The sequence below is a fragment of the Rhinatrema bivittatum genome, chromosome 1, assembly GCF_901001135.1.
Source record: "Rhinatrema bivittatum chromosome 1, aRhiBiv1.1, whole genome shotgun sequence".
Classification (NCBI taxonomy): domain Eukaryota; kingdom Metazoa; phylum Chordata; class Amphibia; order Gymnophiona; family Rhinatrematidae; genus Rhinatrema; species Rhinatrema bivittatum.
In genome coordinates, this window is record NC_042615.1 from 419227713 (window position 1) to 419245387 (window position 17675).

General features: G+C 46.7%; 1 protein-coding gene across 3 annotated transcripts in view; it reads left to right on the forward strand.

Annotated features, from left to right (window-relative positions):
- The first annotated feature begins 8137 nt into the window (after nt 1-8137).
- GRHPR (glyoxylate and hydroxypyruvate reductase) overlaps nt 8138-17675 on the forward strand; it is a 152149-nt gene continuing 142611 nt past the window's right edge. For all 3 annotated transcript variants that reach the window (XM_029603025.1, XM_029603034.1, XM_029603042.1), the window contains exon 1: nt 8138-8283. In XM_029603025.1, coding sequence (XP_029458885.1) covers nt 8207-8283 — 77 coding nt within the window. In that variant the 5' untranslated portion in view covers nt 8138-8206. The remainder of the gene's footprint in view (nt 8284-17675) is intronic.

Here is a 17675-nt window from a genome sequence, read left to right on the forward strand (position 1 = left end):
CTTGGTATCACCACAGGAGAACGGGGCTTTTCTTTATTCAATTTAAAATTCTCCTTCAAAATCTGAAGCAATCCCCATAGGGAGATGACCACCCATTATCTGCTTGAGATGGAGAATACTGGCAGGTTAGGGTCACTGCAGAGATTATATATACTGTGACGTGAGCTTGCTCCATCTCCATCTGCTGGCAGGGGAGCATAACCCACTGGTCCTGAGTCCATCTGTCTACATGCTAGAAATGTATTGCAGTATACAGAGAGAACTAGGGAAGGGGACATGTCCAAACTGGCTGTTTCAAGGCAGCTTTCGGGATTTTCTTTTTTCATGTAGGCGCATGGTTGGGGTTTCTCTGTAGGGCGTTTTTTGGTATGTTGTCTTTGATTGGGTTGGTTAAGGGGTTCAGTTAAGGCACCAGTTGGGCGGTTGCCCATCATGCATGATATTTTGCTGAAACTGAGGTATATACTCCTTAAGATATGTGTTTCGGGTTTTGAAGCGTCTTTGTTTCATTTGGCATTTGTGCTGGCATTTTTAAATGCCTTTCATGTTAATGAACTGATGGCTAGGCGGGTGTCTGGGCAGAGTTGACTGGTCTCAGCATGTACAGTTTTGAAAAGAAAGTATTACCCTGTACATCCCATGGTCTAAAACTGACCAGGCAGGTAAGGGAGCTACCTTGGTTTTGCGGGCAGTGAGGGGTTTGCACATTTGTCCAGTGGCCAATGCCGAGGTTTATATATCTATTCATTCTGTGGGTGGGACCCCGTTCTTGGAGCATGAGAATCTTTGGACTTTAACCAAGTATCAGCTAGAGATGGTTTCAGGGCATGTTTGAAGGCTATCAGTTTGAATGTGGATCGATTTGATACTCACTCCTTTCAAATTGGGACCACAACTACAGCAGCACTTTCAGGTCTTTCTGGTGGGGTGATTCAGAGGATTCGGTGGTGGAGGACCGATGCTTTTGAAGCCTATGTTAGGCCTGGGTCTAGCAATTGTTGAAATTGTTCACTAACTGTATTTTTCTTTTCAGATCTCATTGGGTGGGAGCACAATGTATGGATAGTTGGACATTTGTACATTGCATGGACGCATAAACATGCCTGTGGGTGTCCTTATGGGGTGTTCTTTGGCCAGGCTGAGCTTAGACAAGTCGATTTTAAAAGGCCCCCATGCGCAAATACCGGGGATTACGTGCGTGGCCGGGCCCTGCGCGCACCAAGCACATTTTAGAAAGGTCCTGACCACGCACTTAACTCCCAATACGCGCAGAAATACTAGGCCTGAAGAAAGGGGTGGGCCAGGAGGCAGGGTCTTGGCAGGGAGTGGCGGGCCGGGACAATACCATTAGATGCTGTTCCCAGGGAAGTGTGCGCCGGCTGCTAGCCGGTGAGCGGAGTTTGCTTCTGCTCTGGAGGAGCAATAAGTATAAAAACAAAAAAACTGGGGTTAGCTATGGTAGGTTTAGGGGTCAGGAAGGAGAGGGGAAGAGGGGAGGAAGGATAGGGTTAGGGAAGTTTCCTTCTAGTCCGCTCCTTTATTGGAGAGAACTGGGAGGGAACTGGGCAAAGGCCCAATCGCGTCACCGCGCAATTCTTTTAAACCCCCCCCCCCTCCACGTGCAGAGGCCGCACATGCGCACGTGGACATTAAAATCTAGTGCGCATGTGCACGTGGGAATTGCATTTTATATCTACCCCAGTGTGACTGTTGTCCACTGGCTGGGTCGGTGTGACATGTTATGGGACAAATTAATTCCTTGCATGCAGGATTGGCTTTGGTGGATGGTTAAGCCAGTTGTATTGATTGTGCATTTGGGTGGGAATGACTGGGACAAGTTACCTAGCTGTCAATTCATTAGCACAGTTCGGAAAGACTTAATGACAATTTCTGCTTGGTTGCCCAAAGTGATAATTTGTTGGTCAGATATTATCCTCAGGCCTGCTGAAAGGGAACACTTTGTTTGGAGGCAGAGCAGAGACAAGTCTAATCAGCAGATTGGTTCTTGGTTGTGCTTGCTGGATGGATGACATATCAAACATGCCTGGCCTAGAGATGATCAAACTGGCTTTATTAAATGCCGCCTATCGACTACTAACACCAGACAGCTTTTTAACATCATTGCTCTGGCAAATAAAACTAACACCGCTGGTTTGGTGGTTGCTTTGGATGCGGAAAAGGTGTTTGATTGCCTTCAATGGGCCTTCTTATTCAGGGTGCTAGTAAAGGCAGGGCTCTCTCTAGAGTTTAGGGAATTAGTGCATATTCTATACGCACATCCCCGAACCCAAGTCTATACTGATGGCTATTGCTCTGGTCTTTTTCCAATCTCCTGCGGCACAAGACAGGGTTGCCCCCTTTCCCCACTACTGTTTGTCTTGGCGATTAAGGTCTGCAATGATCCTGGGTTGATGGGTTTTCATTGTGCAGGAGTAAAACACGTTATCTCCTTATACGCAGATGACATTCTGTTCTATCTTACTAGTCCCAAACAGTCAGGTCCCCATCTCTTGAATGTTCTGCCTCTTTATGGCAGACATTCAGGCTCAAGACGTGACGTCACATGCCATGACACCAAACGTCGTGACGTCACGCCTTGAGCGGCCCAATTGCACGCACAGGGGCCGCTTTCGCCCGTACGATGCGTCCGTCTTCGCGGGCAGCTAGAGGCAGGGGAGCCGCGGTCGTCCTCGCTGATGTCCGTCTCCGGAGGGGGGTGCAAAAAAAGTAAGTCGCTTCGTCGCTTTACACTGCCAGTCCTCTCTCCCCTCCTCCCGGAGCAAGGCTGCTTTTTGCGCCTTGCTTTGGGAGGAGGGGAGAGAGGACTGGTAATCCCGAGCGTAGGATTGCCCGTCCTCTCTCCCCTCTCTCTCTTGCAACTTTTTTTTTCGCTTTTTTTCGCTTTTGTTGCTTCGGGAGGAGGGGAGAGGACTGGGGCTGCCCCGGAGACCAGCACCCATGGACGCAGCCAGGGCAGGTGAGCAGGGGCTGGGGGAAAGTTTGCCGCCTACCCTTACCCCTGCCTCTAACGCAGGGGTAAGGGTAGGCGGTAAGTTAGCAGGTTAAACGCGCGGCAAAACGGCAGGGTAAAAAAGCAATAGTCGGGGCGCGCGTTACTGGATGGTAGGGAATAGCTAATTCGATCGTTTACATGTAATAAACATGCCGCGTGCGGAAGGGGTTACCCGGGGATTTAAGGACGTGGTAAGAGTAGGTTAAAGGGGATTGTGGATCGCAGGAAGGGCTAACGCGGCCAGAAAGTGAGTAGAAAGCGGGTTAGGAGCAGGGTAAACGCGGCCGCACTTTACTGGATTGACCTGTAAATCGGAAGTGTTCCCCCTTGGCCCCCTGTTATTAGAAGGGTTACCCCATTGGTTTTTCCCCTTTTAGGAAAGCATGGACGGGATTAAATTATTTATCTGGATCCCTCGGGAGACATCTGATCTATATAGACTCAATTACACTCCAGTTGTCACAAAGATTCGTCAGGATATGGAAAGATGGGATGACCATGTTCTGTCCTGGGCAGGCAGAATTAATGCTCTTAAAATGAATATTTTGCCACGCCTGAATATATCTATTTCAACATATTCCATGTTATTTACCAGAAGACTTTTTCACATCACTAAACGGGGCTTTGGCATACGAAACCTGCGCGTATTAAGCTTTGTACGTTTTGGAGCCCTAAGGCAGCAGGCGGAATATCCCTGTCTAACTTGCAGAGTTACCATTGGGCCTGTGGTCTTGCAGGTGCCATGGTGTGGCTCCATAGGGATTACAACACACCTTGGTACATATTGGAGCGCACACTTCTGGGTGACACCAATTTATCTCTGTTATTATTGCAAAAATCTTCACCTCAGGAGGCCAGACGTGCAGGAAGAGCTAGTCCACACATAAGTTACACTTTAAAAATATGGAAGATATTAGCGCAATGGTAAATCGTCCTGAATGAATTAAATGACCGGCTAGTTTCCTTTGTGTAGCAGTAAGGGTATGTTTCTTCCATAAACCAAGTAAACACAGCTCAGGGGTCTGGATTATTTTCCAGAAGAGATCGATATGTTTACAAGTCCACCACATGTGGAAATCACCTCCTACGTTGGAACTATGGTTGAGACAGGTGCATGAGACTGCTCTTGTGAAGAAGCTCACTTACACCCTTAAACGAAAAATGTCAGTATATGACACAATATGGTCACACTATTGGGTTTATAGAAGGGCGTTACTTGTGCAATAGAAGTACTATAGCTGTCATTGATAAAGGTCATGTGCTGCTGGGTTAAGTCTGGGTATAACTGCATAATATGCTTATTCTACTCATATTGTGCTCTTGGTTTGGTGGGTAAAGGAGTTACTATTGTTCCTTCATTTATGTTTCAAGATTCTACTTTCTGTATTGTTAAAAATCCCTAAATAAAGAGTTTAAAAAAACAAAAAAAAAAAACCATGCGTGGCATTGGGATTTGGGTAGTGGTCTCTTCCAAGGAGATGGGATGCATTTGTCTTTTGTTGAACAGGATTTGTTGATTAGTTCCTTTCAGGAGGCCTTAAAGAGTCTATTGCTGTAGGAATCTGGGCTGCATCTTTGGGGAGCAACGGATTTCTCCCTTCTGTGCCTGTGGCAGTTTGCCCAAGCTGTTTTTAAATTTTAATGGTATGCTGAAGAGTTGGTGACTTGATGGTATAGTCAAGTCTGGGAATCCTAGGGCTGGAGCAATTGGGTGCAGTTGCTGGGCAGTGGCAGGGGCCGAGTTCTCTGGTGGCTTGGAAGCTACCTATGGCCCCAGCTTGCTGGGGGCGTGGCGGATGATCACCGGGGTCCAGTTATTGATGTTGCTGTTGGCTAGGGCTGATAGTTTTGAATAGTAATAAAGCTGCGGCCTGTTTGATTCCAAGCAGGTGACTGTGTGTTTATTATTTGAGAAATTATTGTAAAAGGGTGGAGGATGGGAGAGGCTGAAGTACTGGTTACCTATGTTATGAGCCTACACTGTTTGATTTAAGTGCCAGCATATGATGGTCCACTCGATTAAATTTAATATAATTTTGGATTTTTCTTCATTGTCTACAATTTCCTAAAGGGACATTTCTGTGGGTAAAGACCTTTCAAAAATAACCCTCTCAATGTACAAGTAGACATGAAAATTAGATTTTCTCTATTATTTATTTTTGTTTTCTTGATTGGGTGTTTCTCATACTGCCCTGGTCAAGCATGACATAATTTTCAAAACACACTCCTAGCTATCGTATTAATTTTCCTTAAGTCGGAAAACAAATCATTTGTTATGAACGCGCCCAGCGGGCCCTGGGAAGGGACGCAGAGACGTGATTGCTTGCTCCTGGGAGAGAGTGAGCTCTTGGCCCACGAGGTGACTCAGGGAGGAGCCCCAAGACACACTCCAAGGGAAGTGAGCGAGTACAGGCATGGGCGGAGCAAGGACACAGGAGTCAGCCCCCCGCTGGGCCAACATGCACCAGTGAGGTCAGACGGAGGCAGAGGGCTGGAAACTAGGAGGCAAGGAATCGTAGCAGGGGACTCCGGATCCTAGAGCATAAAAGAGTCAGAGTACATAGGGGAAACGAGGACTCCTAGACTTGGACGAGACGAGACTCTTGGAGACTTGGACGAGACGAGACTCTTGGAACTGGAAGGTGTTGCCCCTTCGGGCGCCCTACACAGCCCAACGAGGACTGGTCATGGACCACCCTGCCCCGCTGCGTGGACTACACAAACTGGGAGGCTGGTTGCGGACCATGCGGATAGCAGAACATGCACAGAACGGAGAAGAGGGTTTGGGCAGGGCTTGAGAGAAGCCCAGCAGGAAGGGGATTCCAGTCATCTGAAGACGGACACCGAATGAGATGGATTTACTCCAAGAAGGTCGGCTGGAGACGAAGTCTGGTGGACGGCAAGGCTGCTAGCGGCTTCTTCAGGATCAAGATAAGGAGTGACAGGAAATGGTACACGAGAGAATGGTACCTCTGGATGCAAGGCCATCTGGACATCTGGACACTTAGACATCTGGATCTCTGAATGAGTGGACATCTGGACATCAGGATGAGTGGACTACTGGACGAGAGGATATCTGGACATCTTGGACAAGTGGAAGAAAGGACATCTGGACGAGACCCCAAGGCTTACAGGAAGGGAAGCCGAGGGCTGGAACATACCATGAGGACGGTCCGACGAGGGACGAAACCCGGAGCATCGCACGAAGACATCGAGAACGAGAAGACATGGAACATGAAGTCATCCAGACAGGAGCAGTTAGATGGACCACGATGGAAGCGGTGGAACTCCGTGGAAGATGGAGTAGCTCCATGGAGTGTGTAACTCCATCTGAAGGCTCTGAGGAACTGAAGTAGGGCTTATATAAGGCAGATCCAGGAAGTGCCCTAAGGACGTCATCCGGAGGGGCCGAAGGGTGCTTCCTGCTTCTGGCCCTTTAAGGCAGGAAGAGAGGCACATGCCCGCGCCTAAAGGGAGCCCCGGAGAAAGCAGGCGGAGCTAAGGCCTGCAGCGGCATCCTGCCGCGTGGAGGAAGAAGGGACAGGCTGGAGGTGGCTTCTGCCGCAAAGAGGAGCCATGCTGGGGGTGACCTCCTGCCCCGAAGAAGGAACACGGCGGCAGCTCCGAGCTGCTGAAGAGAAGCTCCGACTCCTTGGGCTGCGGAGGAGGGGGAATCCTGGCGGGGACTTCCCTTGTAGGAGGAGTCGGCGGCGTGGCTCCAGCTGCGCAAGAGGGAGCAGCAACAACAAGACCGTGAAGATGAAGAGAGGCGTGGCTCGGCGGCGGTCCGGGCCGCAATGAAGAGCGGCAGCGTCGGCCGGCACAGGAGGAGGTGAGAGCCTGTTCGCGGGATGGAGTCCTCGGGCAGGATCATAACATCATTAAGTACAAAGGTTGGAAACTATGGTGTACCAGTTCTCACTTAGCTATACTTAGCATTTGCTCATGTTTTCAGATATTGTTGACCATTCTTAATGTCATTGCATCAGACTATCCTCTATCTCTGCTGCTCTCTGTTATTCCTTCCAATACTAACAGGCCAATATAGAACGGTGCTTTTCTGTACACCTACCAATGTATTAAGCTTCGGTTGTCGGATCCGCTGACAGCTGCAGCTTCTACTAATAAGGAGGCGCTAGGGCCTCATTTGAATACAAAATCGTGCACCCAGGAGAGGTGCCTGGGCGTGCTTTGGGAGAGCGGGTGCTCAACTTGGAGTGCTGGCTCACCCGCACCTCTTATTGCATCTGCCTGTTTATTGGCTAATTTGCCAGCTGAACCTCTGAGTACATGACCAACAAATCTCATTTTCCTTTTGACCAGGTCATCTACCAGGGTTCTTCCATCTCCCACTTTCTCATGCAGCCTTTCATTTGAGATCGTGTCTTGACCTTCACAATTCTTTTATAATACCATATGTCAAATACATGTATGCTCTTTATGGTCTCTTTACTATTAATCCATGTTTAACTTCAGACTGGGCAGACTGGATGTGCCACTTGTTATTTTTCTGCTATCATCTATGTTACTATAAAAAGTTTTTATAAAGTAAAATAAAATGTTTATTATTTAATATGCAAATCTATACAAATGTGTTGCAGATTTTTCTAAGTCGCTGCAGTGCAGAATCTAACCCAATTTACCACAGGGGGCTGTGCTTTAGGCGTTGTGAAATACATTATGGAAATAAAATATATGACGATAAAGTAAACAAAGTAGTTTCTGTCTTCCTTTCTAGATCAATGATATTCAAACTGGTCCTCGGCCACGCACCCAATTGGATTTTCAGGTTACCTCAAATCAATATGATTGAGATATATTTTGCAAGTGCCGCCTCCACGGCTTGCAAATATATATCTCATCCATATTAATTACCAATATCCAAGGGGGCTGAAGACAAGTTTGATCACGCCTCTAAAATTATCTTAAATCAGACACTGTCAGTACCGACATTACAATAGTTTGAAAAATGTGAAGAATTTAACGCTATCTGTAAAGTCAAAACTGCTATTCTAGCTTTGGAAAAAGAAACATTTTCCGTAGTCTTCGCAGACACGAAATAAAAAAAAAAAAAGGCGAGGGTAAGGGTGGAGCTGGGAAACTGCAGTTTCCAGAGAGGCTGAGGCGGAAGCTCCCAGACCGCCTCCATCTCCTCCTCCTCCTGGTGTGACGGGCGGCGGCGTCGGTGTCAGCATGCAGCAGCTGCGGAAGGTGCTGGTGACGCGGCGGATCCCGCTAGCAGGGCTGCGGGTGCTCTCCCAGGCCGCAGTGTAAGCAACTGGCGCGCGCGCTTGTCCGCCCGCCCGCCCTCGCTACTGTAGTGAACGCTTTCGTGCTCTGTCCTGTTAAGCGTTGTAGCTCTATTTACATATTTATTTTTCGGATATAATATTTGCTTGTCTTGCAAAATGTACGTCGCGCCCACTAAGCAAGGTCCTGCACAACTTGCTAGTATTCTAAAGGAGGGGGCGGGAACAGAGTCCTAGAACACAGCGGACAGCAGCGGTTCATTTTCTTGGCCTTTACCACCTCCCCTGGAAGGCCTTCCTGTGCATACACCACACGCGCTCACGGAACAAATACTTTCTGTTGTCCTACCTCCCACTCACTAATCAATAAGCAAGATCATTCGTTTTGTTTCTTGTACAAGATTGGTATCTTTATAATATTTGAATGTCTCCCTTCTGGTTTGCACGCAAGCATCCACATGCATACTCTTAAAAATTTGAGTACCTGATTTTGACTATTCCTATAACTTATTTCAAGTTACACTCCTCACTTCCTGCAGTGGCATAGCCAGAATTGATTTTTTGGGTGGGCACAAGGTTAACATGGGTGGGCTGTAGGCATGCAGGTCTGAGACCTACTAGTTGTATTCTTATTGATAAATAATGCCATATACTGCACCGTACAATGGCTTTCTAAGTAGTTTGTAACAGCCACTATGCATCATGCTTGAAACTTAAACATTTTATCTCAGTTATTTCAAGCACTTACCATTCCTTATTAATCTGAATTTATTTTATAATTATTGCAGTTTATAAATGCACAAGTATATCATGTTATAAAACAAAAATTAATATATTCTTTCATGAATCATCTTTGCAGAAAGCCAGAAATCTTCATAAATACAATAAAATATAATTAATAATCATCACAAAAGGTGCAGAGCGGAGCTAGGACAATTCACATTACAACTAACATGAAAAAAAAAATTCAGATTCTGGTGTCACCTCAGCAAAAATTATCCCTCCACTGCTATTTTGTGAAGACACATAAACTCCTGCAAAGAAAGAGACGTCTAGAATCTTTCCACACCATACAGTCACAGCACTGACTCTCAGGACTCAAATAACAGCAACCTAACGAAAAAGCAGCAATGCAAATACTACAACAGGCCCTAGAACATTAATACTTTACCTACTGGAGTAACAGAACAAGCTGGACTGCTACAGAGAAACTACACACTGGCAGAAATACTGCATTTCAGTCACACGTACTTATAGAAATGTGACTACAAATTAGAAACAGAAACATGCAGATAAAACCAAAATAGCCTGAGAAACTAGAGTCTGAAGAAAGAGCAAATACAAAAATATAAGAAATGCACATTCCCAAAGATGGCGTATTTAAATTGCTACTCAGAAGCCAAACTCCCCTCAAAAATGAATATGTACAAATAAGAGAGGAAACAATACAATTGTTATAGAACAATAAATAGCATTTTTAACTATAGGAACAATGTCATCAGACACCAGTGCAAATTTATTTATTTATTTATTTATTATTTTTATATACCGACATTCATCTCAATTGAGATATCACACCGGTTTACATTCAGGTACTGTAGGTATTTCTCTATCCCCAGAGGGCTTACAATCTAATAGTTTTTAATCCACTGTCTCTCGCCACGCAATGGGCCATAAATAGCATCAGCCATTTTAGCTCTTCACTGTAATCATTTGACAGTTTCTCGTCTACACATTTAATAATACCTATAATCAAACCAACTTTATATCCCAAAAATATTTTTGTTGTATTTCCTTTTATCATATATTATATTCCACTAAAAATACTTAGCTCCCACTGTAGCGTTCCAACACTGCCCAACATGGACCATGTTTCGGCTGTCACCAGCCTTCATCAGGGGACACCTCGTATGTATGAATCATCAAGACACCTTGTCTAATATCGCATTCGTCTTTAATGTACATTTCTCAAAGAATTTCGTTTTCTCAAGATGGTGAGACGGACAGTGACATGCTAAGAGAAATTAGGGAAGCTAACCAAATTGGCAGTGTGGTAATAATGGGAGATTTCAATTACCAAATAGAGAAGAAGCAAAACCTTGCACATCCGCAAGTATTGAAGAGCACTGGTGCAGGACAAATCTTATAACCACCAACAGTTTCAATAACCACTTTATTATTGTTCCAAAAATATTCAGTGTATCAGAGTAATAATGGCAACTCCGTGAGTCTGATAACAGTAATTTTATAGCGGTCCCCCGACACGGTCCCGTGTTTCGCTAGGCTGCATCGGGAGGGACCAAGGGTACAGTTATGATCTAAAATATAAAACAAATATAAATGACAATGAACAAATGGTGGAAAAGGCTACTTGTAGGCATACAACATATAGTACACATACCTTTAACAGTGATACCCAGAGCACGAGCGCCCTCACAGGTGACAGACATTTAAAGGGGAAAAAAGGCGCGAAAGCAGTAAGTCTCGCGAGAGCTGTCAAAATCAAAGCCGTCGACGAAACCATTCGATATCTTTATTAAGTCCTTTAGGGGAAACAGTGTCCAGGGTAAAAATCCATCTCTGTTCCCTCCGTCCCAGGATCTCAGGGAAATCGCCTCCCCGTGGTGGGCGATGAACCACCTCGATCACTGTGAAGGAGAGATCAGCGATGGAATGGCCGCAGTCAGACCAATGCGAGACCAGGGGCTCATCCAATCTGCAACCGAATGTTAGAACAGTGTTCTATCATTCTAGTTTTTAACATCCTGGTCGTCTTGCCTACGTACAAGAGTGGACATGGGCATTTAACAATGTAAATGACACCCTTTGTCAGGCAGTCAGAATCTGCTTTAAGCTTAAAAAGGCGGCCAGTAGTGGGGTGTATGAAGACCGAAGATGACTCCGTATGACTGCACATAGTACAGTGTCCGCATGGTCTGTGGGTGGCATTGGTGGTGAAAGTGCAATCAGATAAAGACGAAGCAGTGTGTACCAGACGGTCCCGCAGGTTTTTACCCCGCCGAAAAGTGAAACGCAACGGGCTATGCATCAGTTCAGTGAGTGCCAGGGCGGACCAGTGTCGCCGGATCATGGTTGCAATGGTTCTCCCTACAATTGAAAAAGGTAAAATACAATTGATACCCGGAGCGCGAGCGCCCTCACAGGTGACAGACATTTAAAGGGGAAAAAAGGGCCACTCAGTGAGTGCCAGGGCGGACCAGTGTCGCCGGATCATGGATTTTTACCCTGGACACTGTTTCCCCTAAAGGACTTAATAAAGATATCGAATGGTATCTTTTTGACTGAGTGAATGGTTTTGTCGACGGCTTTGATTTTGACAGCTCTCGCGAGACTTACCGCTTTCGCGCCTTTTTTCCCCTTTAAATGTCTGTCACCTGTGAGGGCGCTCGTGCTCTGGGTATCACTGTTAAAGGTATGTGTACTATATGTTGTTTGCCTACAAGTAGCCTTTTCCACCATTTGTTCATTGTCATTTATATTTGTTTTATATTTTAGATCATAACTGTACCCTTGGACCCCCCGATGCAGCCTAGCGAAACATGGGACCGTTTCGGGGGACCGCTATAAAATTACTGTTATCAGACTCACGGAGTTGCCATTATTACTGATACACTGAATATTTTTGGAACAATAATAAAGTGGTTATTGAAACTGGTGGTTATAAGATTTGTTCTGCACCAGATTTCAATTACCCCAATATTGACTGGGTAAATGTATCATCGGGACATGCTAGAGAGATAAAGTTCCTGGATGGAATAAAAGACAGTTTTATGGACAATTGGTTCAGGAACCGACAAGAGAGGGAGCAATTTTAGATCTAATTCTCAGTGGAGCACAGGATTTGGTGAGAGAGGTAACAGTGGTGGGGCCGCTTGGCAATAGTGATCATAATATGATCAAATTTGAATTAATGACTGGAAGGGGGACAATAAGCAAATTCATGGCTCTCATGCTAAACTTTCAAAAGGGAAACTTTGATAAAATGAGAAAAATAGAAAAAAACTGAAAGGAGAAGCTGCAAAAGTAAAAAGTGTGCAAAAGGCATGGTCATTGTTAAAAAATACCATTCTAGAAGCACAGTCCAGATGTATTCCACACATTAAGAAAGGTGGAAAGAAGGCAAAACGATTACTGGCATGGTTAAAAGGGGAGGTGAAAGAAGCTATTTTAGCCAAAAGATCTTCATTCAAAAATTGGAAGAAGGGTCCACTTTCAAAATTTGAGCTGAGGTCTGTGTGTACTTTCTACTGAATCAGGTCAATGCAGTAATTGAACTAAGAACCTGTGCATAGATTACCTTTTTTTTTTTTTTTTTAAACTCACTGTTGCAGTAAGCTATTGCTATGCCTAATGCATTGGGAATTTCTTAGTGTCCAGTCAGATGAATCCAGAACAAGTGGGTTATGCATCTCTACCAGCAGATGCAGGTGGAGCAAACTGATGTCACAGTTATATATACTCCTGTAGTGACATCAGCCTGCCAGTATTCTCAGTCTCCAGCAGATGGTTGGCGTGCATCTCCCTACTGGGGATTGCTTCAGTTTATAAAAGGAGAAATAAGGAAAATAAAATTGCCCCACTCTCCTGCAGTGATACCAAAAGGTCCCTCCCCAATTGAGAATTGCTGAGATGATTTCCGTGATCCCTCAGATGAGTGCCTTGGTCTCGTAGCTGAAAAGCAGTGGGTGCAGGAAGCTGAGCGCAACGGTGACTGCAAATGCCCTCTGCCCCCACAGACGGAGACCGTCTCTGTACTCAGCCAAATAAGGCTGAGCTCAGGTAAGTTAAAAAAAAAAAATACAGACACAGAGAAGGAGGGCTTTTTGCTGTAGGGCTTCCTCCTTCCCCCAGTCTCTGTGCTTGCTGTGCTGTTCCAACGTTCATCCCGCTCAGTTGGAGATCGAGGAACTTGAGCAGCCCCGTAGGCTAGGCCCCACGTGCCGCATAGTGGGCCTCAACAACGTTTTGCGTGCTTTCTTTAGGCTGCCCTCTACAGTATTATCGTTTCGGTGTGTACATCTAGCTGTACATCCAAATTGTGTGTTCAGTCTTTGGATGCTTAGGCAGGCCTAGTAGTCTGTCCAAGTTAAGCAGCACCTTAAGTGGCTGTCCGCTTATCTGTGTGCACAAGTTGAGCGTTGCTGTGTGCTTAATTTTTTAGGACGCCTAAGTCTTGGCTAGGCATTGGGAGGCCTAGGTGTTGGATGTCTAATTTTTGGATGCCTAGGTTGACCACCTAGAATTTTTGGACGCCTAAAAAAAAACAACTAGATGCAGGCTTCTCTGATCAGCACGCTGCCGGTCTAATGGCGCCTATATCTAAGAAACCTAAACGTCTTTCTCTTTGCACTGCCTGTCATATTCGGGCATCTCAACCAGGAGTGCCCGTTGACTTATGCCAGTGCTATTTGGAGGCTCAAGGAAAATTATCCCTTTGATTTCACTAAGCCTGGTTCTTCACTGCCGGGCGTAGGTCTGGGTAAAGACTTCAGGTGGGGCGCCTGATTTTGAAACTCCCCCAATTGGTTCTTCAGCAGGGGAAGGTAACTCAGTGAGTATGCCTCAGGTACCTCCTGGTCTGGGTTTCATGGGTTGAATTTTTCCAGGGATTGCAATCCTTTCTTCAGGTGCAGTCCTCAGCCCCGTCCAATGCTCCCAGGGCAGAGTCGCAGGTGCAAACCTTGCCTGGACCTACTGGTAAGCATCGGAGAATGCCTAGAACTGCTGCGGATCTCCCTGCTAGAGATCCAGATGGCACTGATGATGAAGTTCATCATTACTCCCTGGAGGATGGGGAAATTCCTCTGGGATTGGAGCTGTGTAGAATTATGTTGTGGTTCTTTCATAGAGATGAGTTACCGGCTCTGATTTCCCAGACATTGAAGATGCTGGGAGTACTGGGGGCTGAATTTATGTCTGAGCCAAAGAAAGCTCCCATTTTGATTTCTTTGCATAAAGTCTCATGTTTTTTCCCTATTATGGAAGCCATTCAAACACTGATTGATCTTGAATGGGGTGCCCCGAAAGCTAATTTTAAAGGGGGACAAGCCTTGGAAGGACTGTAACCCCTGGATCCAGCTGCGAGAGAGCAATTGCATTTTCCGAAAGTGGATGCGCTTGTGTGTGCCGTCTCTAAGCGAACAACTATCCCTGTAGAAGGGGGAGCACAGGATAGGAGAATTGAGGCTATCCTTAAGCAGGCTTTTTAAGCAATGGCAATGAATTTGCAGATAGCTTCTTGTTGTTCCTGTTATTGTTTGTAAGGTTTTGGGTGGACCCTTGGACACTGTGGCTGCTGACCACGCCCATGGGGGGGAAGTCCTGTGAGGGCCACAGGTCAGGCTCAGCTTAGGACACTCAACCCAGATAGATCTTTTATTAACAGTATTGAGGAGCCACCAGAGGTGGCAGTAGTGAGCAGAGATGAAGCCCGGCTGGGCTTGTACTCCCTCAGGCTCTGGAACAGCGATCCCACAATGTCTGTGCAGTAGTGAAGAGAAACTGAGATAGTGAGTACAATGAAGTATATGCAGGGTTCTGGAATAGAGCCTTGTTGGTGGAGTACTCACACAGCGGTTTCTCTCGGTAGGAATCACAGGAGCTGGAATACAGGCAGGCCCTTGAGGAGTGAATACCTGGTTCCAGGGAACAGCTCTGAGAGAAGTAGATGGTAACTCACTGATGGTATAGGCAGCAGGATCTTCCAGGCAGAAGTGGAGTTCAGGCAGTGAGTCCAGGAACATGGGCCCTCGAGGAGCGAGTACCGGTTCCAGACAGCGACCTGAAATAGAAGAGAGAGGCCCCTGAGGAGTGGGTACCCCAAATAGAGTAAGTCCAATAATGGAGAGGCAGAGTAGCTAGGTATGGAGAGCGAATCCCATACATAAGGAGTTCCAGTACAAATTTCTGACCTTGCTAACTCGATTAGTTAGCAGTAGTGTAGGCGTTTTGTATCCGGGATGCGTGACGTCATCACAGGGGGACACCCCTCAGGTTCACGCCAAGAAAGTATTTGAAGCAGGACCACGTGGCATGCACGCCCTAAGGCAGCTGGACAGCATTGCGGGAGGCAGCTCCCAAGCTGGACCGGGGACGCTGGAGAGGACGGTAGGCAGACGCCGCGGCAGCCAAACGTCCGTTAACCGCGGGAGGAGTCGCCAGAGAGGTAAGGAGGGCGGAGTGGAGACGTCGGGCAGCGACAGTTGTAACAGTTCCCTGGTGACTCGCTCTTGTTTACTTCTCTCTCAAGAAGTCGATGACTCTGAGGTGAATTCTAGGGCAGTTATGGAGCCAGCGGCCACCTTCTTGGCAGATGCAGGCTGCGATTTGGTCCGCACCTCAGCCAGAGGGATGGCTTCAGTAATAGCTGCCAGGCGTCAGTTATGGTTGAGAAATTGGTTGGCCGGTGTGACCTCCAAGGTTAACCTCACAGAATTGTCCTTTAAAGGCTCGCTCTTGTTTGGGAGCGAGTTGAAGAAACTGGCCAGTAAGTGGGGCGAATCATCGTTTCTCGCTTATACTCCTTTAGCATGAGAGGTTGTGCTACAGGATCCAAGCATTTTCAACCCTGTAGAGGAGCAAACTTTCAGAAGACTTGACCTTTTGGTAGGTCTCAGTCCTTTTGTCCCAGACAGCCCAGAAGGGGCACAGGCTCAGGTAGTGGATCCTTCCGAGCCTCCCAATGAAGGTTTGCCGACCCACCCCCGGGAACAGGAGATAGGGGGTCGCCTTTCTGTCTTTTATCTGAGGTGGGTAGAGAGCACATCAGATGAATGGGTCCTGTATGTGATACAAGAAGGATATGCCCTGAAGTTTCACATGGAGATCTTGCACTCGGTGAAAATGTCTGTACAGTCGGGGGAATTTCTGACCTCTTTGGATATGTCCAAAGCATATCTTCACATTCCCATTCGACTAGAGCATCAACTCTTTCTGCAGTTCTCAGTTCTGGGACACCATTACAGTTTCGGGCACTGCCTTTTGGTCTAGCCATTGCTCTCAGGACCTTTTCCAAGGTAATGGTGGTAGTTGCAACAGAATTGAGAGAGGATGGGATCCTATTACACCCATATTTGGACGACTGGCTGATTTGAACCAAGTCGCTGGAGGAGAGCCGTCTGGTGACCCGCAAGGTGATCTCCATGTTGCAGGGGATCGGTTAGGTTGTGAGCCTGGTCAAGAGCAGTCTTCAGCCTGCTCAGTCGTTGGAATACCTTGGGGTTTGTTTTGACATGAAGCTGGGCAAGGTTTTCCCGCCGGAAGCTTGTATTCAGAAGTTGATGGTACAGCTACGTCTATTAATGAACACTCTGCGCCTGACCATATAGTCATACCTGCAGGTACTTGGTTTAAGGTGGCAACCCTGGAAGTGGTACCGTGGGCAAGAGCGCATATGCGTCCTCTTCAGCGCTCTCTGTTGTCTCAGTGGAAGCCACAGTCTTTGGACTGTTCGATTTGGCTCAATCTGCCGATGGAGGTCTCCTTCCGGCTGCAATGGTGACTATAGCCAGATCATCTAAGGAAGGGAATTTCCCTAGCACCACTGGACTGGCTAGTACTGATGACACATGCAAGCTCCCATGGTTGTGTAGCTCACTGTCCGGTGCTGACAGTGCAAGGGCACTGGGATGCAGAATAGTCTCTTGAATATCAATCGTTTGGTTGCCAGGGCAGTCCAGCTGGCATGTTTGCAGTTCGGCAACAGGCTGCATGGTCAAGCGGTCTGGATAATGTTGGACAACGCAATGACTGTGGCTTACATAAATCGGCAGGGAGGAACCAAGAACCAACAAGTGTCACAGGAGATAGAACAGCTTATGGAATGGGCCGAACGACATCTCCAGATGATCTCAACCTCGCATATAGTAGGAAAAGACAATGTAAGAACAGATTTTCTCAACAGGGAAAGTCTGGACCCAGGAGAATGGTTGCTATCAAATAAGGCATTTCAGCTGATTCTGGATCATTGGGGTCTCCCATTTCTAGACCTGCTGGCTACTTCTTGCAATGCAAAAGTTCCACGATTTGGTTAATATTTACACATCAAAATTGGTAGCTATCCTAGATAAAGCTTCACTCCTCGAGGGCCTGCTTTCCCTGCCTCGGTGCCAGTACCATCTACTTCTACCTGGTGGAATCACATATCTACAGCTACTATCTAGTGAGTAATCTAACTCTGCCTGTCTCATCTACAGCATTGCCTTGCTGGGAAACCTACACTGGAATTCCCCTATACCAACGGGGTGAGAAGTATCCCCTCTACCGAGGTCCCGAGACTGCTACATCCAGACTACCTCACTACTGCCACCTCTGGTGGTACTCTACAAGCTGTACAATAAAAGCTCTGATTCTGTGTTTGTGCATCCTGAGTCTAGCCCAGTACTGTGGCTCTC